The sequence below is a fragment of the Liolophura sinensis genome, chromosome 9, assembly GCF_032854445.1.
Source record: "Liolophura sinensis isolate JHLJ2023 chromosome 9, CUHK_Ljap_v2, whole genome shotgun sequence".
In the NCBI taxonomy this organism is placed as follows: Eukaryota; Metazoa; Mollusca; class Polyplacophora; order Chitonida; family Chitonidae; genus Liolophura; species Liolophura sinensis.
The window spans coordinates 35418416-35443516 of record NC_088303.1 but is presented as its reverse complement, the minus strand read 5'-3'; the positions used below and the strand labels follow the sequence as shown (position 1 = coordinate 35443516).

General features: G+C 36.2%; 2 protein-coding genes across 2 annotated transcripts; both read right to left on the bottom strand.

The window, feature by feature from the left end:
• Window positions 1-5044: 5044 nt before the first annotated feature.
• LOC135474859 (ras-related protein Rab-1C-like) lies at window positions 5045-14265 on the bottom strand. The gene is given in 6 exon segments (XM_064754490.1): window positions 5045-8765; window positions 8767-8814; window positions 8816-8923; window positions 8925-8990; window positions 8992-9003; window positions 14089-14265. Coding segments are annotated over 6 exon segments (597 nt in total). The 3' UTR covers window positions 5045-8579.
• Window positions 14266-15236: 971 nt separating this feature from the next.
• On the bottom strand, window positions 15237-16434 carry LOC135475814 (phosphatase and actin regulator 4-like). The gene is made up of 2 exons (XM_064755754.1): window positions 15624-16434; window positions 15237-15280 (listed from the first exon to the last, which is right to left on the bottom strand). The coding sequence occupies exons 1-2, from the start codon at window positions 16432-16434 to the stop codon at window positions 15237-15239; spliced, it is 855 nt and encodes a 284-aa protein (XP_064611824.1).
• Window positions 16435-25101: the final 8667 nt, after the last annotated feature.

Below are 25101 nucleotides of genomic sequence, written 5' to 3'. Positions count from 1 at the left end.
ACAGTCTGTTTGTGAGTTGACAGGTTTACAGACCAGTGTATTAATTGGGATCATGTCATAAAACATGCTTATAGCCGTTACATTGATTTCGCGTCTTCCTTTAATAGCTGAAAATTTAATATAGTAGCTTCGTAAGGGGAGGTAAGGCTTTGGTAAAGGGAGACTACTCTTAATCTAGTATCTTGTTTTGACTTCCAATCAGATAATGGTTCTATGATGCACATCTGTAGATTCTTTGTCTCGAGTATACCAGTAAGCACATTCCATCAGTCTTAAGGTCTGTTTTTTAAGGACAGATAGTATTTTGCCTATGTAACCAATCATCCTCATATGGCTAGAAATAACATGTTACAATCTGCTTCACAAAGGCCCCCCACAGCTTTGTTCCAAATTTACAGCATATATCTCTGGCTTTTCCCCCATTTTACAGTGTAAGTCTGGCTTTCTTCCCATTTTACAGCATATATCTCTGGCATTGTCCCCCATTTTACAGTGTAAATCTCTCTTTCTTCCCATTTTACACCATGTCTCTTATTTGAATAGAAGGTACTCTATACACCTGAAACAACTGAAAACCATGCATCTTTTTGATTCTACCATGCACTTGCAGGTTACACTTTTTTGGGGGATGTGTTACTTCTGACATACCAATACTGATAAAAACATCTTTGTTTATTGTCTTTTATATAAAGGCTGCAGGAAATACCAACGATACAGTGTTGAAAGGGACACGTCATTAACACACACGCAAAACTTTAAAATTCTGCGCATCAGTAGAACCGTGAAAAGCACCATTTTGCTTACTTGTAGATGTTGGAATCCCTGTAAGGTAATCTGGTGCCTTGTGGAAGATTTTTGTGTGTTAAATATCTGTGCGAAAGGTCCCAGGTATTACAGCTGAAGTCTCTGCTGTAATGCTTAATGTACCATGCTTATCATCAACCTGCCCATCAAAGTCTGTTAGATAATTAAATTGGTTGAATCAAATAGGTATATTATGATTTTTTTAAAATTTTTTTTTGCCATATTTTACTGGTGTTAGCATGGTTTAACAGAATTCCTGACGTAATATGTAGGTTTGGTAAATGTATAATAATATCTGCTTAAAAACATCTTGAAGGCTTGATAGGAACTGTCAACAGATTTTGTATTCTCCAGTATGGATCCGCTATTATTACATTTTTGTTTTGTTTTCTTTTGTTCTGTTTGTTAACTTATTCTCTTACTTTGCATGATGGTGCTTCTGTTATAGTGCAAGTTAGTTGTGACTTTCCAAAAGAACAATAACTATTTATGCAGCTGAAATGTACTGCACTGATACAGAAAAATAAAACCGCAATATTCTGTCATCTTGGAGTAGTATAACATGATCACTGCACTATAAACATACGTAAACAATATCATGTATTAATTTACGTGCATAATCCAGAATTATGGAATATAAAGTAATTTTCATGTCTTTCTGTCGAGAGCCTCAGCTGTTGACTTGTTAAGAGTGAATGTTAGAACACTAAGGTTTTCTCACACTGGCATGACCACTCCTTGCTTTCCGAAAGAATGTACATCATTAGCCTGTTGTAGAGGTAAAGAGTGATACCAAATCATTGTGAATAAGTGACTTTATATGTATGTCTATAGCTTAAACAACCCTGGGGTAGACTTATTTTGTCAGATGTAGGATTACTTAAAACGAAATTTGAAGTAGCAAAGCTGTAAGATTGAAACAGTAATTTGTCAGCTACTATAAATATTCTTATCTAAAGCACAAGTTCTGAATATCATCAAGAAATTGCTGGAGTGCCTGCTATATCATGTTATGATTGGTTAATATAAATTATGCCAGGGACTTGTATATTTATGCTTTCATTAATAGCCAATCTCTTACTGTAATTATAGGCTAACAACATCATTTGTGTCACGAAGTTTCAGGCTGTATTAAGAACGGATTGAAGCATCATCGCATCCTCCTTCAATGATTTATGTAAATATATGTATTTAGTGAATGTTTAACTTTTGTATTGCTGCAGTCATCCAAGAAGAAACTGTTCAATTTGCTTGCTGCATGGTGTTTGGTTTGTGCAATTAGCAGGCATGAAGTAAAGAGTAGACTGCATGATGTTGATCATGGGACACTGAATGAGAGGCATCAGGAACTGGCAGATCAGTATGTATGTCTCTTTAATAATCATGCTCTACGGTACAGGTATTTGATTTCGCAAAGAGACAGGAGGGAGTTCAAAGCTATAATGGAATAGCCTGTAACGTATGTGATTTCTTCTCTCATTTCGTTGTTTTTTTTTTATTTTTTCGATAATGGTGTCAAGTATTCAGGTTTTTCAATTCTTGGCAGTCGGAGATGACCCCTAAATGCCAGTGACCAATGTGTGCCACCATCCTATCGTTGCCATGGCAACATTATGAAAAATACTGTAGGCATTTCTGGGATATGGAAATTAATGTTTATTTGCAAAATAATAAAATGGTCTTGAAAGACAATTAAACTTCGTCTTTTTTCTTGTGCTTTGTGAAATGTAAATTACACATATAAAAACAAATTCTGTGGATATGAGCTTGGCTAATTTGCCAATTTCTATTTTCATATCCTGGGTAAGGAATATAATAAATGCTCTTGATCTGTTTTGACAGAAAATTGTGCATATTAATGTTGACTTATGAAACAGAAAAAGCAGTCAATCCGAATTCTGCAGATCTGTTCACCAAGAGTTCTAGAGGTTCATATCTGACTAATGTCAGTGTTTCATCCTCCAAGCTGCCACCAGGTTCACAGGCCTCTGATGTACCCGGGGTTCTGTTTGCTTACCTGTCTCTTCTCAGTAGAACCAGCTGTGACCAATGCTTGAACCTAGCTTTTTGCACAGTGCTTCTTTCGTGTGGTCTTCCATGAAGTTTTCGGGAGATCACTTGCCATCCAGGATTACGTGATGTACATGTATCTTGCACATGTGGTTGGTGGTTTACTCCAGGTACTCAATACATAAAATTGGAAACCTTTGTATGAGTGAAAAATTCTTGAGTATGATCCAAGCAATAGTTAAATAAATAAAATAAACACAGCTCATCTTGGTTTCATTCGCACTGGCTTTAGAGTTCGGAGGTTTGGCCATATTGGTACAAAAAGAATATCTTGGTACAAGGACAGCTCCTTGTGAAATAGGCAGGCTACTGTGGTTGGTTGTTAAATATATAAAGGCAAATAACTGTTGTTCCTTCGAAATTGCATATAATACTTCCTTTTCATTCCACACGTGCGGTTGAAACTGATCTCTACTGACGACAATAAAACACGAACAAAATAACTGAAGAGATTTTGCAGACGTCCACTGCTTTTACTGGAAAAAATGGGTTGCATATGATCACCAAGACATGTACATTATACACTGACTTATACAATGTTCTCCAAAAGCAAATTTCTACCATTGTAATCTCTGAGAAATCATTTAAACAGTTCAATCAGAAGACATGGATTACAACAAATTTGCATAATAACAAAAAAACAGAGGATTAACCATACTCCTAAATTCAAACAAGGGAGTGCAGCCATAACTGACACATACATGTATGATCTCCCTGAGGGAAGCCTGTGGATTCTCTAGCTAGCTTCACGTTTTTCAGGAACTGAAACGTTTTGCTGTTCTTTAATAGAACACATGACATCTGAGAACACATACAGTACATAGCATTGTACACAGCAGATCTACACAGCATTAGACTTTCAATACATGGTACCTGTATGTTGACTGCAAATAGCATGCAGCTTAAATGTTAACTGTAAAGGGTTTTGAAATAGTATTGCCAACACACGGCAAGTGTACACAGCATACACTCGCCAAGCATATATATTTATAATTATATATACAGTAATGCTCGACTTGAAATTTTCTGAACTGTACAGTTTGGTTAACAGAATCTGTCCTGCATGATCACCACTGCAATTATACATTAACATTCTAAACCTGCAAAAACACTCTTTTTATGAATACTTCTTTAACAGACTTTTGCATAAACACAATAGAAAAAAAGGTCTTTTCTTTTAAGGGTGGGAATGATTGCAAACCAAATAGTGTTACATAATGAATGCAAAAAAAAAAAAAAACATGACACAAAACTGTCTCTTTTTAGGGTGTTTCAGATGAGATTCATCATAGTTCATCTCAGAATCTGTAACTGTGACAGGAAGTCAATATCTCATTACAAACAGAATTCCTGGTTCATTATATCTGTGGCAATACCGTTTTTATTCAGCCTTCCATCATGTGAGCCTGCCATGAAATGCAACGTTCCACTGAAGCTCTCTTGCCAGATCCTAAGATCACCAAATGAATAAATCCAGCTATAAAATTACATGGTCTCAGTAAAGACTTACTTCCTTGGTTTGAAGGCAAAAGAATCATAGCACAGCTGAGACAAGCAATTTTATTGATATGGATGGTTTTTGATGCCTTTCACATAAAGAGGCAATGAAAGATGGGTATTCAGATGGTACTTTTACCGTTTTCTAAGTGATCTGTTGGTACAACAAATGCACATAACATACTAGTATACTGCAGGTACCTTAACTGATAAGACCTACAGCTATAAGGCCATCCTCCTCCAATCAAATATTTTAATCACAGCGGTTCTGAAATGTGTAGTTTATTACTGCAATGGAAAATCTTTCCTGCCTGAAGTAATTTTCACCAAAGATGTGGTTTCTATTGTTCATTCCTGCCTTTGCAGTGACCTTTTTGTGAGCAGATTGGTAAAGTAATTTACTTGTGGATTACAAGGGAACAAGGGTCAAATTCAGCCAAGAAACCAGATGCCATTGCGTGGGAAAAGGCACCCCATTACAGTTACATAATTGTGTTGTGGTCAATGGCATACTGGTTGTACAATAATATGGTTAAAACAAAAGGGGAAAAAATCCATATTACTGTATTTACCCTAATAATTTGCCTAAGAATGCATTTTTAGAGACTCATAAAATATTAACTTTGGTGGTTGAACTTCCTATTTTCCAGTAGGATTTCATCCTAACTCAAAACACCACCAGAACTCTCAGTCTGGCGAAAAGAGTAAATTTTGTCATGGACGAAATTTTGGGTCAAATAGTGCAAAAAGTGAAATTCAAATACGCTCATCAACACATTGTGAGTACCACACTCCTGTAAAAAATTTAGAAAAAAAAAAACAAAAAAACCACAGTAGGGTCAAATCTGCCTAATTTAATTTGTCCACCCACTTTATTAGATCCGCATATATATCCACTTGTGGCAGCTTTTACACAGATATTATTGATGTCTGATCAATAACAAACGTGTGTACAATGTGGGAGGGATTTAACTTTCTTGACTAGGAATCTGTCGGTGTTAAGTTTTCAGTGCAGGTTCTCTAGGTGTTGTAGTGGCAGGGTAGATTGATGGAACGTAGTAAAGACTGAATCTACAACTCAATCAGCGGAGTACTTCCAGCTTTGATTTATTTAACTGGTGTTTTACGCCGTACTCCAGACCATTTCACTTATACATGTATGAGCACGGCCAGGATTACGGTGAGAGGAAACCAGGGTTACCCCTTATAGCCTTCAGGTAAAAAAAATACAAAACATTAGTACACAGTACAGGAAGATAAAATAAATCTTATTGTAATATAGCTTGTGGCTGATCATGATCTCAGATCTGTATTAAGAATAAGGAGAATTCCAGTAATAAACAAAAGAGTAAATAAACATTTAGTTATATCTAAGAAGGGAGCAAACCAGTAGAAGTAGAACCTAAACAGATGCATATGTATTATGCTTACAATGTATAGTGTTCATAAGGCTGGCTTCCTAAAAATATTTGATTAAAAACCTTATCCATAAAATTCAAGAACCTCTAAAAATGTTTCAGCTACTGGTAAAAATAATCAAACACAGCAAACAGTTATGTGAATATGGTGATTAAATATATAAACAATGTATAAGATGAATATCAGAGGCTATAACATCCGTGTACACATGTACTTACTGAGTTTAAGGTAAAACCTTGTCACATTATTATGGCAGACATTAGGAGACAAAAGTTAACAGTTTTTGGTCAAAATGATCACAATTAAACTATGCATTCATGTATGAAGATTTGGTCCATCTTGTAATACATTAATCCATCCATCAGAAAAATCTGATTTCTTTCTCTTTCAAAAAAAATATAAGATACACATATTTACAGTGAGAAACATTTCTTAAACCAGACCTATGTTAACATGCATTGTTTTACCCTTCAAGAAAAAAAAAATTAACACAGTTATTTTATTTTACAAATATTACTTATATTCTTTGAAATGTCTTTAGGCAATACTTGTATAAAGCTTATCCATTCATAAGCTGTAATGCTTCAGTTTTAGCCATTTCATATTGGACCATCAGTGCACGCACACATATTACTGTACACTGCCAGATGCATGTTCACTGAATCATCAAATATTATGCAGGAACTTTTTCAGGTCAGCAAGCAACGGTCATTTTGTTCATTTCTCCATGACATGGTCATTGAGGAATCATCACCATACGAATTATTCATCATGCAAGTGACTTAAGCTATGCACGTACATGAAGGTCATGTGAAAGGTCCTATCCTTTTCTGCTACTTAACTGTATGATTGTCGAAGCAATAATGCAAAGTCATGCATATTTTGAAAACAGCATTATTCAATCAAACTGCATAAATTGCATGCAATTAAAATTTACACGTTAGAAAAAAAGGTTGAATGAGTCAATGAACGCACGATTATATCGACGGATAGGCCTGTCATCAGTATTTCAGCCATACTGTGGTGAAAACATTAAACAGTATGACAAAAGGATTTACTAGTAATAATCAAAATATATCCATTGTATATGTCAGGAGGCTAGCTGCTGATGACTTCATAAAATTGTTTGTCATTATTAATGACAATCACAATTTCAGGATTCTTTTCCTACTTTAAATAGCACAGTCACAATATGGAAGGTAAGTACAAACAATACCATTTATTTATTTCATTAGTGTTTTATGCCGTACTCAAGAATATTTCACCGATATTTCATTTGTACATAACAACTGAATCAACTACTGTGAGCTTCCATCCTTACTGTAAACAGCTTTCTGCATTTGCAATGTGGACTATATGTATATTTAAGACAACATGTCAATTTTGTTGGTGGGGTTTCCATGGTAAGATTTAAAGCAGGCCTAAATCCTTAATTATCATAATTTACTTTAGTGCAGAAATGTATGTGGAATACATTACCAAAGTTTGTTTGTTGGCACCTAGACTTCCTATAGACTTTCTATGCATTTCCATTCTTATTTATAATTAATAATTCCTTCCACTCTTGTTATGCTGGTCAGTCAAGTTCTATATTAACCCAACAAATGCCTGCATGAATGCACAGTTTTGTATTTTAATTTGACAATGCAAGCCTGCATTAATTCTGCAGCTCCAACAATTTAACCACTGCTATTTTTCAAATCATACAAAAGTTAAGTATTACTTCATTGAATAAGCCTGCAACTTTATACAACTTCACTGCCTGGCACTAATACCAAGCTTCAAAATTTCAGAAGTCCAAGATATTTGTGAATGTTTTTCATTTGACTAGAATAACAATAGCACTTTTAGGAACCACGTTTATACAAAACACTTTTTGTTCAAAGCCATTCATTATTATGTATAATTCCATCTTTATTTTGAGCTGTGTGTTTCGTTTATCTTAAATTAAGTCTCACAAAACCTAAAATTCTGATAGCATTTAAATTTGCTCAAATAAGAGAAAGCTAAATTATGAAGTAGGGTTCGTCATACAGACAACAGCAAACTATGTGTAAAAATACTTTCATTTATTTTTTAAGACTTCTTGTAGGAGTGTTGAAAGGCATTCAAATATTTGAATACTATGGTGGGCCATACTGACGATATCTAGGAATGTTACAAGATTTTCCATATCTTCACCAGAAGGGAGGGATAGTTGGGAACATTATTTCAGTAATCTTTCACTCATAGGTAAAAAGAGTTAGTCCAAACGTTCAGTGTTGTGATAAGAGTTGGATGAAACCTGTGACGTCAGAGTTTCTAACCCCTGATAGTATGGTCCATACAGCCCACCTTAGAATTCAAATTTTTTAGCGCCTTTTTCACAAGAATAACAAAAAAAAAATAAATGAAAATATATCTATGCATAATTTTAAATGGTCTATTTAGTGATCTTATTTGTGGTCAGTCCAATAGTCATGAATGTTAAAACCTTATCCAACTGCAGATATTATGTCATGCTAAAAATGCCTCAAAACTAAGGTCATTTTAAAAACACTAATATTGTTCAGCAGCTGTGAGTTATGATAAAATATTAAAAATGGCATTTGTCAAAACAACTGAGAAAGGCACAAGTATATACGTATATAGTATCCAAAAACATAAAAAAAAACGTGCACGATTAGCATGCATAGCTTATGAAAATATAAAAATATACATTTTCCTATGCAAACTAAAATCTATACGATCAAAATTAAAATTTGGACATGTGCATCAAATCTTACAGTTGTTACACTTTTGCTTCTTTTTTATGACGTCATCTTTGTTAGAGGTTGGGACTTGTAATACAACCCCTCTCGTAACGTCATTCTGGTCTCGAAGTCCTTGTGGAGGATTTTAGCAATATCCATGAACATTTCCATGACGCCACTATTGTCTTTACACGAGATTTCATACACCCCTGACAAAACATCTCCACATTCGCGCACAAAAACACTCAATTTCTGAGTCAGACACAGAGTTATCTCCCCTGCAATCCGCCATTGTTCCCACACAGAAATATCTTGGCCCCTTCTGCATTCATCACAATGTCCAATACATACTGAGAGAGGAAACTAAATGTCTCTCGATTGGCTATGCTGTAACATAGCAAACGCTGCATGCGCTCCGCGATAATAGCTCGCGCCAATGAAACTCATCCGCTCCATACCTCCTGTGTCCCCATAGCAATAGCTGGAAGAGAAAGATACAAAAAAAATAGTATAGTGATATAGCAAAGTACATTTGAAGAAACAAGACAAGACGGCAAAAATGATTTAAAATATTCCACGACACAGAGTTGAAGCATTGTGATTTGGTGACTTTTAAGACTCAGTGACTGTTTGTACAGAGGACAGTACAACTGTTCAGGGCCAGCAAATCGCAGATCGCTATGCCAACCGATCTTCCCACACACAACCGGAGAGGAAGCCACATGAGCTGGACTTTGAATTCACAGATACCACCCAGACGAGATGCTCCTGAGCCATCCAGCACACAATAACCCCTCAACACGGAGGCCCTTACATGAAGTATTATATCATAATTATTCTCTTTTTTTTTTCTACATTTTTTTTTATGTGCAATTTAGGTACAAGGATGTATGGCATACACACATTGAAAACAAATTAATGCTCTCTGCTACGTTCCAATCACAGATACACTATATCAGAATAATAAAAAGATGATTTCATGTCTGTTGGTTCCCAGGTCCCAGTCCGTACAGACTGACAGATGAAGGTTGGCGTTATGGTTAGTGCCAGATAAAAAAGACCCACTGTTAACTGGACTGATTTGAGGCAATCTTCCAGAAACCAGCTGTGAATACAGTGGGTCAAGCACTGTGCACAAACACTGGCTCAAGACACAAGGAAGTACCTACAGCAGATTACTGGTCAAAGGCATTCCAGATTATCTCCAGATACAGCAAAGGTACAGTCACATCAGCCATTTTCACAGACAAAAATTGCTTTTCTCCCACTACCAATCCTTCTTACTTTTCCTTCCTGCACTGATTTCTTTCCAAATTTTTGTTCACTTGCCGTGGCCACTGCAAATTACAGGGATGCACATGCATTAAAGAATTTAGCCAAAGACTTATAAAAAATGTTGCCTCAAGCAAATTAACTACAGAGAATTAGTACGAAAAATCTTTGAGGCTCCCAAGAATGTTCATCATCTTTTTTCTCGTAAATAGAGATCAACATCCACATAATATCATTCTCCTATTTTTCCATCCTGTCTTATTTCTGTTCACAATAACGCTACTGTCATATCTGCTCTGCAATTTGATGTATACAGCTTGAGACAACTAAACAAGGTAAATCAACAGTGTTTGGCAAACTTATACTGACAAACTTTTCCATTGTGATGTAGAGATATGAACGCCACCTTGGTGGAAGAAAGGTGCATGGTCTGAGTAAATGGTCATACAATTGTCCTTGACCTTTCATTGTTGCCACAGCTCCACAACCAATGAAAGCATTAGAAGTATTCATGACAAAATGCTGGCAAAGGCCATAATCATATAAGTTCTCCAAATGTCTTCATCTTGTAAACTGCAATTTATCTCTTCTGACTAGATTACATTAAAAAATGGCGATTTGTATTGATCAGCCTATATATATATATATATATATATATATATATATGTTTCTGGTTCCCAGTTATTGTATTGTTAATTACTGTATTTTACCTGAAAATCAGCATTTTTAGAGTGACACTTTTCCATGATTTTAACTTATTCATCTACAGGGCCACATAAGAGTTTTTTTGTGAAGTTTTGTGTAATTCCTTACAAGAAAAAAATTAAATGTTGGTCATCAAAAGTATCATTTTAAGGTCTTTATGTACTTCTGAATGTGCATTTTTACATACTAAACTTTAGGTAAAATACAGCATCTGTCAAACAGCTTATACAGAACAGGATATTGAGAATGATGCTTGGTCATGCCATTACTATGACGGTACTGTTATGAGATACACATAAACCTTGCAGTGACCACTGACCCAGACTCTTAAAAATCTGGAAATAAGCACTAGAGACATCAGAAACCTGCACATACTAGATGTCACGACAACCTATCTACTGATGAGGACAGTACATGTGTGTATAGGTGATGAATGTGTGAGTATGTACATGTTAATATCCTATACCTCAATGAATATATCATTTGTGTAAATATACACATTAGGCAAGACCGCTTTCTTTTTGTGTCTTACAGGTAAGCCTATTAATCCAAAACTGGAAAACAAAACTGAAAATCGACCTTTTTAGTTGGCCCTCCTAAATGGTTTTAATCATTTTCTTGTTTTTCATGATTTTCTGTTCAAAAGGAAAATTGCTGGCACAGTAAAAATTCCCCCATAAACAAGAAGATCTTTTTTTCCATCTCATTTCCGACAGCCTGTCCGACATTAAAAAGATTAATCTGCCTCCAAACAAAAATATTATTTGGTGTTGCCTTATGATGAACAGAAGGTGAAAATTATCTATATGTTTCCAGGATAATATCTATAAAGAATATCAGAATTTTTGTGCTAGGCTTTTGGTAAAAAATTTTTTTTTTTTTCTTTCTCTCCTAATTTCTATTTTTGTATTTATTTTCTTTGTTTCCTTTTTTGACCTATTCAGCTTTTGCTTTTGAGCCAAAAAGAATATGTTGGTTCTGTTTTATGACTGATTGAATACAGTAGCCTCAGGGTGATAAACAATAATGAATTAGAAGGAGTTCACACTCTACCTACATGTACAGACCCACTTTTTGTCTAAACCCTTGTTGGCTAGAAAATTATTTATGCACATTGAAAAATGATTAATAACTGACACGATCATGAAAATAATCCTAATGTCTATCAGTACTGTACATGTGCATGCAGTTGTGGTCATTTTATATTGGATAGAATCACCAAGGGCTCAGTCTTTCAATGTAACATGTACCTACAATTAATACTGCCAGACCATATACATGTAGATTTTCAACCACAATTTTCACAATTAAGCATGTGTGTTTGTTTGATTTTTCTTTATTGGCTTCTTTCTATTTGCTTATTTAGTCTGGGCTTGTACACATGTGAAGTCTCCAAAAACATTCTTGAAATATTTCTCATGAAAAGAGAGGGCTAAGTTGCAACGAATGACAATGCATGGTAAAAATGGGTAGACATTTGGATTTAGCTACAAAACTTTGGTGAAGCTGACTAAGAAATCTCTGGTAAATAATTTAAATGCTGATCTGGAATGGTAATGGGATTGCCACTGAAATTTCAAAACAAAAAGTCAATACCTTTTCATGACCAAATCTGACCAGAATTTATATGATTTCAACCATATTAAATGGCAAAATCTAAAGACCACTATTCCGCCATTAAACAATGTAACTCAGATGTTTCACCACCAAACTGGAATAGTGAAGACAGAAAAAAGCAACGTATAGCAGCTTTCATTCATAAACTTCAGTACATATGTGAAAATGCACAAAGAAGGACAAAATTCATGGCTACTTCATGGTGTTCTTGAAAATATTCCAATTGTTGACATTGTGACTTGAATTCTTAACAAATCATGTGTAGAAGATTTAGTCAACCCAGGCCTAGGGTGGCTTATTAACAAGTATAAACAATACTGGTTCTTAGGTTTTGCCCATGCATGCACAACTATCAAACTGTGCGTAAAATATCTGTGACAAATACACTGCTTCAGGTGCTATTAAAATGATTATAAGCTGAGCTATCAGTTACACCAACTGCAAACATATGTACAGACAAACAGTCCATATCTTTGAACAGTGTAACACTGTAGTACATGTGACAGCAACAAGGCCTGGCTGAGATATGTCATCTGGGTCAGAGAGTGTTTACACTTATGATAGGCAACGCCCACACCTGTTAGTAATGTCTTGTCCCTCAATCAGCAAGGGAGATGAATTCTGTTGGTATGTGGCTACTGACAGATGAATGAGACAGGAGCTAACTGGACCCCAGATGTTTTACTGGCCAGTCAGAGAGATAAACTGACAGATGGTAGAGGGACACAACAGTCAGAACTTGGTTAGTACATGTAACACAATACCCCAGACTTCAGCCCCTCCATGAAGGACAAACCTATAACCCTGCTGTATGTACATCCTGTCTGAAATGAACAACAGCTATTTGAAAATATTCTTCCACAATAGTTTTGCAAGGATAAAGGTAGGAATAATCTGAAAGCAATTTTCTGCTTGAACTGGAAATACTTTTTTTTACGCAGATCTAATGTAGGGAAATAAGTCACCCCCAAAAATGACCTGAAATGTTTGGATCAGACTAAGGTAGTGTTATTGAATATACTGTAGCAAAACAAGTATTAAAATGTTAACAAACTCCATGACATGTTTTTGCACCAATCCAGACATTATGCCAGCTTTAACCAGTATGAAAAAAATATTGCTTCATGTCAAATATAATAAATTAAAGAGGGCTACACTGAAGATTATTGACAAAAAAAATCTATATTCACTAATCAAATCAAATTTAATGTATCTGCCATGCAATAGCTCAAATCAAATTGTTGCATTTCAGAAAATATCAGACTCGTATTTTTGATAGTAGTTAAAATATTCTAAAGTTTGAAAAAAGTATGAATTTTATTATGCTGCTCTTGAATGTGCAGATGAGCCTGACATTTGGGATATTCTAAAATAATAGCACCCCTCTGATCTGCAGTGAGTGCTTTAAGACAAAAAATCTCTAGAATACAATCTCTTAAATACTTTTCCAAATATTGCAATATTTAGATAATCTAATGTATATAATCATCCCTCATCTATTAACATCAGCTCTCAGCAGACTACTGTCCCAGCTTTACAGCATTGGGATGAGGGCAAATTGCAGGGAGCACTATTCCCTCCAGTCCTGTTCTGCAGTGTACAAGAATAAACATACTTGCCCTGAATACAGTATTATTATGACTGAACAAACCAGTAGCCTATTAGCATATACATGTAGTTACAACTGTAAATATATCAGGTTGTGTATAATCAGTCCATGTCTTAAAAACAAAATATAATCAAGGAAACAAAAAAAGCTGATTTAATTTCTTTGTATAACAATTCTGGTTTGATTTCCGGCACAATGACAACTTTATGGTTCAACCCAATAAGCCATAAAACAGCCGTATGTAGCATGTTTCTTATTTTCATATTTTAAATGCAAAACATGCAATAGTGTATAGGGCCTATAAACTAAAAAGTTCCCTCCTATTTTCTGTAATATAAGTGACCACCCTATAACATTACTAACCTTAACATCAGTGCTGTTAACACTGAAAGTCCGTGAGCACTGGTCAAGTCCTACTGTTGACCGGCGATCAGATCTAACAGTGAAGCTGTTGTCCAGAAAACGGCGGAAAATGGAGCTTTTCCCCACACCATATTCTCCGCAGAGAATGATCTTATAGGTGGGGACCCCTAGAGCCATCCTGCACTGGTTTTAAGCCCCCTGAAAATTAGAAAAACAACACTGAAACAATAATTTTGAAGACAGAAATATATATACATATATATATATACTATGGGTTCAAATAAAAGCAAGGGGGCACGTCGCATTACGAACACGTAACTTCCATGGCAACCAGTGCTGTACGTGCTCCATCCTCATGGTAAGTTATGTGAATGTAGCACTGTGTGCGCTTGTGAAACAAGGCCCGGGTACTCTTTTAGCCAGTCTAAAGCAGATTAACGAGAATGAATTATTTATTTACTTATTTATTTATTTATTTCATTGTTCTTTAATGCTACACTCAATAACCCTCTGGAGTCTCTGGCTCTGTTTCTATCCACCACAATGCTGGCTCCCATCATTTACACTGAATATTCTTGAATACAGCATAAGACACCAATGAAATAAATAAATAAACAACATACTCAATTATCTGTCTGGGCATATTACCAGCAATACTATATACATGAACTCACTTTAATAATATGTAACAACATAATATAAACATATTGTAAATTAATATATGCAGAAAGCGTACTCTTTAATAATGATAATACTGTTATTTATTGTAAATTGAGGCTCTAAACATTAACATGGAAATAAAGAAATGCATCCTGTACAAAATGTTCAGTACAATCAACTAAACACACACAGGTTTTTATATCCTTGAACTTCGGTTCGATACAGGATGAGACAAGCCATTTCCTTCCTGCTACCAGATATCTTTTGGCACTATACTGCTATAGAGTTCATTTCCCTATAGGTACTGATGACACACTATAGTACAGCTAGCGCATGTATAGAAGAACATGAATACATAAACACTCAAATACAATCACAGCTACCTACACATAATTAATATCATTTACTTACACATATATCTACATCAAGCCCACCAACAACAACACAGTAATTTCAGTTTCTGATGGAATTCCTAAAGATCGATCTTTTCAGTCCCTCTGGAAAAACACCACTTTCATTACATTCCTTGGAACTGCAATACAGTGTGCAATAAAGTGTGAAATGAAAACCATGGCCTCAGAGTTCTTTGTGTATACTATGCTAGTAGGTCACTGGTACTTAGATGTAGCACAACTGCAGCTGACTGGCAAATATAGCTCCTGCACTACATGTATGTCAGCATATGTCCCAGTGCCTCCCTGTGATAAGGAGTTTGTAGGGGGGGGGGGGGCAGAGGGGCAAAGGGGCAGGGCATAACAAAGTGGCAAGGGAGGCAAGAGAGACAAGGCAGCAGGAAGTAAGGCACAAGTACAGATAGCCACAAAACAGGGCTGTATACTGTCCTGGCTGGATCTCAGCTATACCACTGCAATTACCTGGCTGCACCTCAGCTATATCCCTGCAATGTCCTGGCTGGATCTCAGCTATACCACTGTAATAACCTGGCTGCTTCTCAGCTAGATCACTGCAATGTCCTGGCTGCACCTCAGCTATATCCCTGCAATGTCCTGGTTGCACCTCAGCTATATCACTGCTATGTCTTGGCTGCACCTCAGCTATATCAATGCAATGTTCTGGCTGCACCTCAGCTATATCAATGCAATGTTCTGGCTGCACCTCAGCTATATCACTGCCATGTCCTGGTTGCACCTCAGCTATATCACTGCTATGTCTTGGCTGCACCTCAGCTATATCAATGCAATGTCCTGGCTGCACCTCAGCTATATCACTGCAATGTCCTGGCTGCACCTCAGCTATATCACTGCCATGTCCTGGCTGCACCTCAGCTATATCACTGCAATGTCCTGGCTGCACCTCAGCTATATCACTGCCATGTCCTGGCTGGATCTCAGCTATATCAATGCAATGTCCTGGCTGCACCTCAGCTATATCACTGCCATGTCCTGGCTGCACCTCAGCTATATCACTGCAATGTCCTGGCTGCACCTCAGCTATATCACTGCCATGTCCTGGCTGTACATCAGCTATATCACTGCCATGTCCTGGCTGCACCTCAGCTATATCCCTGCCATGTCCTGGCTGCACATCAGCTATATCACTACCATGTCCCGGTTGCACCTCAGCTAGGACTCTGATATGTTTAGTGATATACAGATAACCTAATGGCAATCCGTCTAGTGGTACTGATTTTCTCAAACAACTGACTTTTGAGGAAGAAGAAGCCATTTTAAATGAGACAGTGAGTATAATATACAAACAAGGGCTTCCTATTAAAGAACCACTTATCTGTAAATATGGTAGTTCTACTGATACTGATACAAGAACCTCACAATTAAGATTTGCAACAATTAATCTGCATACAACAATTCAAATCAAACTGAACATTCACATTCTGACTTCATTTAATGCATGTCACTCTTTTAAACTTTAAAACTCATTCATTCATGTGGGAAATATGTAAACATCTAATAAACTACTATAAAAATATTTTTCATTGTTTATGTCCGTTTCACAGAGGACATAATATGAATTGAAACATTTTAAAAGCTACCATGTTGAGTTCAACAGCAAGGGACATACATGTACCTGTTAGATTTATGTTTACAAAGAGCAAAAGTGTGATAACTGGTGAATATGGCTAGCAACTGGCCCTGAACTTAAATATGACAAACTGGTCATCCTGTGCACACAAATTCAACCCAAACTCCTGGATATAATCTTACTGACTGACAGATGCATGGATAAGTAAACAAAAACACAACCTCCTTAATGGAGATACCTCTTTGGTATATTTATGTCTGACAGCCTGGGAGATATCTGAGAATAATATAAGTCTCAGGATATACGGAGCATGCAGAAGATAACCTGGCCAACAGCTGGACTTGTACTGATCAAGGGAAAAAAATCAAATGTCTCAGAACTTTCAGTGAACAACAGCTACAACACTTTGGTATATTTATGGCAGTGTGGTGTCTGCAAGCCTGAGACATGTACAAGGAGCATCAGCAAGATAACCTGGCCAACATCTGGACATACACCGATCAAAGCCAGCCAAGAAAAAACAACATCTCTGGTCTTCCATGCAATCAGAAACAGAAACATTTGTAAGTGCAAAATTCTACAATGACCATAAATGTGGTCTCCAATTCTTTGATATGCTATGCATTATTATATATTTTACATCTATACAAGTATCTATTAGCTGCTGACTTTGTACATCTTAAAAAGATCTCAAATTTCCAGGCTTTTTCAAGGTTTTCTAGGCTTAAAAAAATTCACATTTTACACTTCACTTGGTGTAAAATTCTAGCCTTATATCAGCTTACGGCAATGTAAAATGACAGTAACTGGCTGAACTGATCATCTTTCACATATACACAGCAATTTCAAGAACGTTGGAAAACGAATTTCAAAAATTCACAAATTTTGAAAACAGAATGTCAGCATATACCATATATACAGTATCTTGAGGCTGGTTTTGCTAAGGCTCAGTTTCAGGACTTTTTGCAATCCAATTACAATTTGCCCTGATAAGCCCGGGAAAAGACAGAAAAGTTACCTTTTAAAATTCCAGGCTTTTCAAGGCTGCATATGAACACTGTAGCTGTCTGGCCTATATGGGTGGAGGAAAGTGCTGCCCTACTATTACCAACCTTTACCATACACTACACTGTCAAGATACTTCACAAACCTCTTGGCTTGATAAAAGCCTTAGTCCCGCCCACCAGCTGGAGATGAATTTGAATATGTTACCACATCATTGATAGACTGATCACATATTGTAAAAAAAATAGTTCAGTGTTTACCTTATTCTAATAAAAGCTGGTATCTATCACCTGTGATCAATGTAATTAAAGTCATGGCCTGTGTTAGTAACTAAAGTCATGGCCTGTGTTAGTAACTAATGTCATGGCCTGTGTTAGTAACAAAAGTCATGGCCTGTGTTAGTAACTAAAGTCATTGCCTGTGTTAGAAATGTTAAGAGGTATAAATTGCACATCTGAATGTCTGCAGTTAGTCTTCTGTTTTAGTTTTCTGCATTTCTGATGTACAGTTTAAGCTGGAGTAGACCTCCATCCTTGACACCTTGTCTAAGCCCCACTATTTACTAACATGACCCCCTCAAAGCAGCCCCTCCTCCCATCATCAGCTGTAATCAGGCACACATCATGTCAGTGATAAGATTAAGTGTGCATTTCACAGACATACAGCTCTAATTCACTCAACATCAACATCCTGAGGTAAACACCCCAAACAGCTGCGCTCCAGAAAATCAAAACTACAGCACTGTCTTGTAGAATTGTACCACTACATTCATTTTCTTTGAGGGGTTAAAATGGGTTTGTATGATTGTATTGTACAACAAAATTCTCCTCCTTTCCAAAACCCAATCAAAAACCAACAGAACAAATTATTTTATCACCAGAAATGATATGTGACAGACCTAGTATGGTGACTTTAATACAGTTGTTTCAACATAACCCTGTTCTAACTGGTGTAATAAGATATTAACATAACCTTTAACATAACCTAATAAGATATTAACATAACCTGTAACACAAGCTAATAAGATATTAACATAACCTGTAACACAAGCTAATAAGATATTAACATAACCTGTAACACAAGCTAATAAGATAGTAACATAACCTGTAACACAAGCTAATAAGATAGTAACATAACCTCTAACACAACCTAATAAGATAGTAACATAACCTCTAACACAACCTAATAAGATAGTAACATAACCTGTATCACTCTGAACACATAAGTGTTAAATTTAACAGATTAGTTTTTTAGAGTGTATATTATGCACCAAGCAAACTGCCTCAACTTTTTGCATATGAAAGAGTAATTTTCAGTGGAATTTATGCAAATGTTTAATTTGATTTTGGAGACAAAAATACATTGGTTGGATTGGCTGATCTCAGGGTTTCACAAAATCAGTCAACTCAGAATAATGCTTTCTAAATATGCTTACATAAACATCTTACAAACATGCTATAAGATTGAAGGAAATCAGCACTCTATTGACACAACAACTTGGTGACATTGGTGAAATGAATCAATGCCTCATCAGATATGATAGGTCTACTTGCCTATCTTTAATATGGCTGAAATTAATTTTGGATAAAATTATCAGAATATCAAGGCTGTTTTCACAAATTAATACCCAAACCTACTCAAGAACACTAATTCAGAAGGTAAATCTAATCCTGTTTAATTTAAACTATATATATATATATATTTATATATATATATATATATATATATATATATATATATATATATATGTATATTCGTTCTACCACACCATGATGGAATTGGGAGATAGACACTACAATGCTGTAAAAACAACATATCGGCACTGGATGTGCAAGCACGTAAAGAGACACATTGCCGCCGGCAAAAACAAAATGTACTGTTATTTTAAACATCATCAGCATAAAGTTAACACTTCAAAATGTCTACTCACATGCATCTAACTTTGAGTGGACGATCGAATGCTTTGTCCGGGGTTTCCCTTCCATCATCCTTTTTGTCTGGTCGCTATATTTAGAAACATGACCGAAGGTGACTTTTTGGACTGGGTTACCTCCCTTTGTTGTTTAGATAACAGGAGATATTCAGTGAAATGTCAGACTAGTTCAGCTTGTTGTTTAGATAACAGGAGATATTCAGTGGAAAGTCGGACTAGTTCAGCTTGTTTAGATAACAGGAGATATTCAGTGAAATGTCAGACTAGTTCAGCTTGTTGTTTAGATAACAGGAGATATTCAGTGAAATGTCAGACTAGTTCAGCTTGTTGTTTAGATAACAGGAGATATTCAGTGGAAAGTCGGACTAGTTCAGCTTGTTTAGATAACAGGAGATATTCAGTGAAATGTCAGACTAGTTCAGCTTGTTGTTTAGATAACAGGAGATATTCAGTGAAATGTCAGACTAGTTCAGCTTGTTGTTTAGATAACAGGAGATATTCAGTGGAAAGTCGGACTAGTTCAGCTTGTTTAGATAACAGGAGATATTCAGTGAAATGTCAGACTAGTTCAGCTTGTTGTTTAGATAACAGGAGATATTCAGTGGAAAGTCGGACTAGTTCAGCTTGTTTAGATAACAGGAGATATTCAGTGAAATGTCAGACTAGTTCAGCTTGTTGTTTAGATAACAGGAGATATTCAGTGAAATGTCAGACTAGTTCAGCTTGTTGTTTAGATAACAGGAGATATTCAGTGAAATGTCAGACTAGTTCAGCTTGTTGTTTAGATAACAGGAGATATTCAGTGAAATGTCAGACTAGTTCAGACACAGAGTTATGTTGTAATTATGCTGGCAACTATATAACTTCAGTTCTGCTATACAGCTAGGTTGCTGGGAATTACAAATACTTTACAATACATTATCGATAGAAAAATAGAATTTGGTTTACTAGACTAGTAATTTGCTCTATCAAATTGTTTACATGTGCAATCCATGAGCGAACCTTGCATTATGGGAATTTTGCATTGCCTCATTTGCATTTTATCTTGTTGGATGGTCAGCTTAGGCCAGTGACGGATTCTATCACCTTATAATTCGCAATCTTAACTGACATTTTTAGGAAAATAAAGTATATATCTGTGCATCATGTGACCGTTATTGTCCAGTGAAAAGCGGAGTATTTTGTGTGATGCAGGACAAATTCCATCCGATTTGTAAACAGAGAAGGTGAAAAGTTAAAGACACATATACATAAATAATGTAGATAAATCAGACAGTGATATGTGGCACCCCATATATATGTACTTTCATGAACACAAATCTGAGGTGGTGAACAAAACCCTGAGAACAAAACTGTAGGCCTAACAGTGTATCATATATTAAAGAAATTTTTCTTTTTTTTGGTTGAGTATAAAGTAAAATATATCAACTGAATCAGTTATATACTGGTACATGACATAAAATATAAATAAACGACATGTTTATTTTCAGATATCTGTGGTCACCAACCAAACAAACAAAAAATGTGAATAATGCCCATTAAAATTGGGCTGGCACAATTTGAGTACACATACATGTGCTGGCATATGTATGTGCATTTGTGTACCTAAATATAGGTTTTCGTTTTTGTGATGGGAAAACTCTTTGATCACAGTTTTTAGCTGAACATCTCCCGAGGTATAATAGTGGACTTATATGCATTCTGACGAAAATTCTATCCCATTTTTTTCTTCGCAAACTTATGGTAGAGCATCAGGTCAAGAGACCAGGTTCTCTGAGCCCACTCATGGTTCTCTACCAAACACATGTAAATGTATATACCCCTCAATCAGCTGACCTGACTGAACTCACTCTATCTATATCTCACCCCGGGAATCTTTGGGGGGTAGGGGGCAGTTTTTTTTGACTGGGGACCATGACTGCCAGATGTAAACCCATACCACATGACCAAAAATATACCCACTGCCATCATCCTAAATCAAGACCCAAAGAGCAGATGTGCCCGTAATTAGGGGTGACTTTGAGCCCACCTATGTCAAGTCTAAGCTATGCACTCAGCAGCTGCCTCTGTTCAAAAGTCTTCAAAAAGCAACTCTCAGGATTTAGTGCATGATCGAACAAAAATATTTCAACGAAATGTTTTGCCTAATGGTTTGGTTTCCAGACCAAACTGTCATTGGCATCTTCATGATAGGTTGGTGTTATACTGGGTGCAAAACCCCATTCAGACCGGGCAGGTAAAGGAGAGTTTTTTTGTCAACATATATGTATCTTCAAAACCTAATACCTGTATTTCGCTTTGAATGTTCAAATGTGAAAGTGCATTTGCAGAGGTAAATGTACATTCCTTTTGGTGCTGAAATATGCTTTTTCCCATTATGATATCATCTGAAACATGCATTTGTCCCCAGTAAGATATCATTTGAAGCATATATAATTTTCCCAGAAGATTATCACCTGAAATATACATTTTCCCAGTAGATCATCTGAAACATACATTTCCCCATTAGGACATCATCCTACTTTCCAAAAAAGTCTACTTTCTATACACACACCAATCTCATTGAATAAAAACATTCAGCACTTTTACAACAAATTCTATTTTTATGCCTGTCTTCCTGCCTGTTAACCTGGTAGATGTGCACACTCACCAAATTCTTAGTTCATACCTCACACTATTCGTGATTTTCATGCCAAGAAATACACAATGAATCTCAATGAACTAAGCAATACTTAGCCTTCCTGTCGTAGGCTGGCATGTCAGGACAATCAGGCTAAATGTAAGTGTGCCAAGATTGTGAATTTCCACCATTTGCTATCATCTAAGCAACAAAGTAAGTTAATCCTTCATAGTAAATGTAAAAGGGAAGTGGGAAGTATCTGTAAGCATCCTGGAAGTATAGTGAAAGCAATACATGTACCCAACCCATTTGAGCCAACAGTATAATATGAGCCATCAGAATATTGAGCCAACAGAATACTATGAGCCATCAGAATATTGAGCCAACAGAATACTACGACCCAAAAGAACAATATGATATTTTTTTAGTTAAAATACAGCATTTGTAACAGACTAGTTACATATAAATATAGTTAGAATAGCATAACACAAACTCTCCCATAAGAAACAAATGTCTGTGACCCTGAAGGAAAGCTCCAAGATGTACAAAAACAAAGCATTGAAGTGTCACAAGCTCTTTAGTCATTCAGCTAGCTTCTTTCAGAATCATGGCATGAAGCAAGCTTTGCATGGAATTATGAATGAGGCTAAAGGATCATAAAACAATTAGTTTTGAGATCATGACGCAAGTTCTAGGATCATGATGAAGGCTCAGGAATCATAAAACAATTAGTTTTGAGATCATGACACAAGTTCTAGGATCATGATGAAGGCTCAGGAATCATAAAACAATTAGTTTTGAGATCATGATGAAAGTTCTAGGATCATGATGAAGGCTCAGGAATCATAAAACAATTAGCTTTGAGATCATGACGCAAGTTCTAGGATCATGATGAAGGCTCAGGAATCATAAAACAGTAAGTTTTGAGATCATGACGAAAGTTCTAGGATCATGATGAAGGCTCAGGAATCATAAAACAATTAGCTTTGAGATCATGACACAAGTTCTAGGATCATGATGAAGGCTCAGGAATCATAAAACAATTAGTTTTGAGATCATGATGAAAGTTCTAGGATCATGATGAAGGCTCAGGAATCATAAAACAATTAGCTTTGAGATCATGACGCAAGTTCTAGGATCATGATGAAGGCTCAGGAATCATAAAACAATTAGCTTTGAGATCATGACACAAGTTCTAGGATCATGATGAAGGCTCAGGAATCATAAAACAATAAGTTTTGAGATCATGACGAAAGTTCTAGGATCATGATGAAGGCTCAGGAATCATAAAACAATTAGCTTTGAGATCATGACGCAAGTTCTAGGATCATGATGAAGGCTCAGGAATCATAAAATAATTAGCTTTGAAATCATGACGCAAGTTCTAGGGTCATGATGAAGGCTCAGGAATCATAAAACAATTAGCTTTGAAATCATGACGCAAGTTCTAGGATCATGATGAAGGCTCAGGAATCATAAAACAATTAGTTTTGAGATCATGACACAAGTTCTAGGATTATGATGTAGGCTCAGGAATCATAAAACAATTAGTTTTGAGATCATGACGCAAGTTCTAGCATCATGATGTAGACTCAGGAATCATAAAAAAAAAATGCTCTATGTATTTTCTTTCATCAAAATTTGTTTTCTCTAAGCCTGCACTTATGGTGATCAGGCAGTATCTAAATTGTAAATTAAAGATTACACAATTTAATTCTGACAGCCACAAAACAGCCTCTTATCTGATATTCATGTGTTGGTGAGCAGAGAAAAAGTACATGTTATTACATGGTTGTGACTTCGATCACCATCACGAAGTCTGATGTTTAAAATTTATCATAGCCATCTAAGTACACTATACCCCATGTACACACATGAACGTGACACGGATAAGCAGGTGTCAGATATGTATATGAAGTGACCTGGGGGTAAATAAAGGAAGATTAGCTGTATTTACGTGGCTAATAAATCATGCTATTAAGTGGATGCCAGGAAGCTATGCATCACCCAATAATATGCACAACCGTTTGGTTTGTTTATCAGAAAACACCTAATGTGACTACACATACTTATATTATCAATGAACATAGTATGACTAGAGTAAAATATAATATTTGTAAACACAGGTGTAGATATTTCATGGAAATAATCAATTCACTTCCACACAGAAAAAAAGAAGGAAGGAAAGAAGGGAAAAGGAGTACAGGTCAAACCGAACTATCGGCTGACCTGATTATTCCCATAAAATCATATCTCAGCCGATGAATACGACAAATTTACACGGTCAAAAGACTGATGTTTTACCCAACACGTACCAGTGCAATGGTGGGAGGAAACGAAGGAGAGCCTGGAGGAAACGAAGGAGAGCATGGAGGAAACAAAGGAGAGCCTGGAGGAAACTCATGACCATACACAGGTTACGACCGCATTAGTGACAGGCTCCTGCCTTATTGTGCTGTGTTGGTACATTTACCACTAGCCCCCCTCCCCTACCCCCCCCCCCCACTACCTCCCACCTCCACACATATTTAAATGCTTCAATATGATTTATTTTGTGAAAATGATTTTCTCTAAATCACAGAAGAGAATGTCCTTAAAGTGCCACTCTGGTCAGAATACAAATTGCGTAGAAATATTACAATGATATGAAAGAAATCCTACTGACTAAGCCTTACACCAATAGGATTTTGATGAATACCAAAATAACTGATGATTCCTTGAAAAACAAACTCTTCGGCTGTGTCCGTAAAATTTCCCTGATGTGATGTGATGATATTCCCTGTATGACGTTGAA

Excerpts from the sequence above, each read along its gene's own strand:
- LOC135475814 (XM_064755754.1), bottom strand. The coding sequence starts at position 16,434 with ATGGCTTCTTCTTCCTCAAAAGTCAGTTGTTTGAGAAAATCAGTACCA. Across the intron at positions 15,281-15,623 it reads TATAGCTGAGGTGCAGCCAG|TTCCAAGGAATGTAATGAAA; the intron begins GTAATTGCAGTG and ends ACTGTATTGCAG.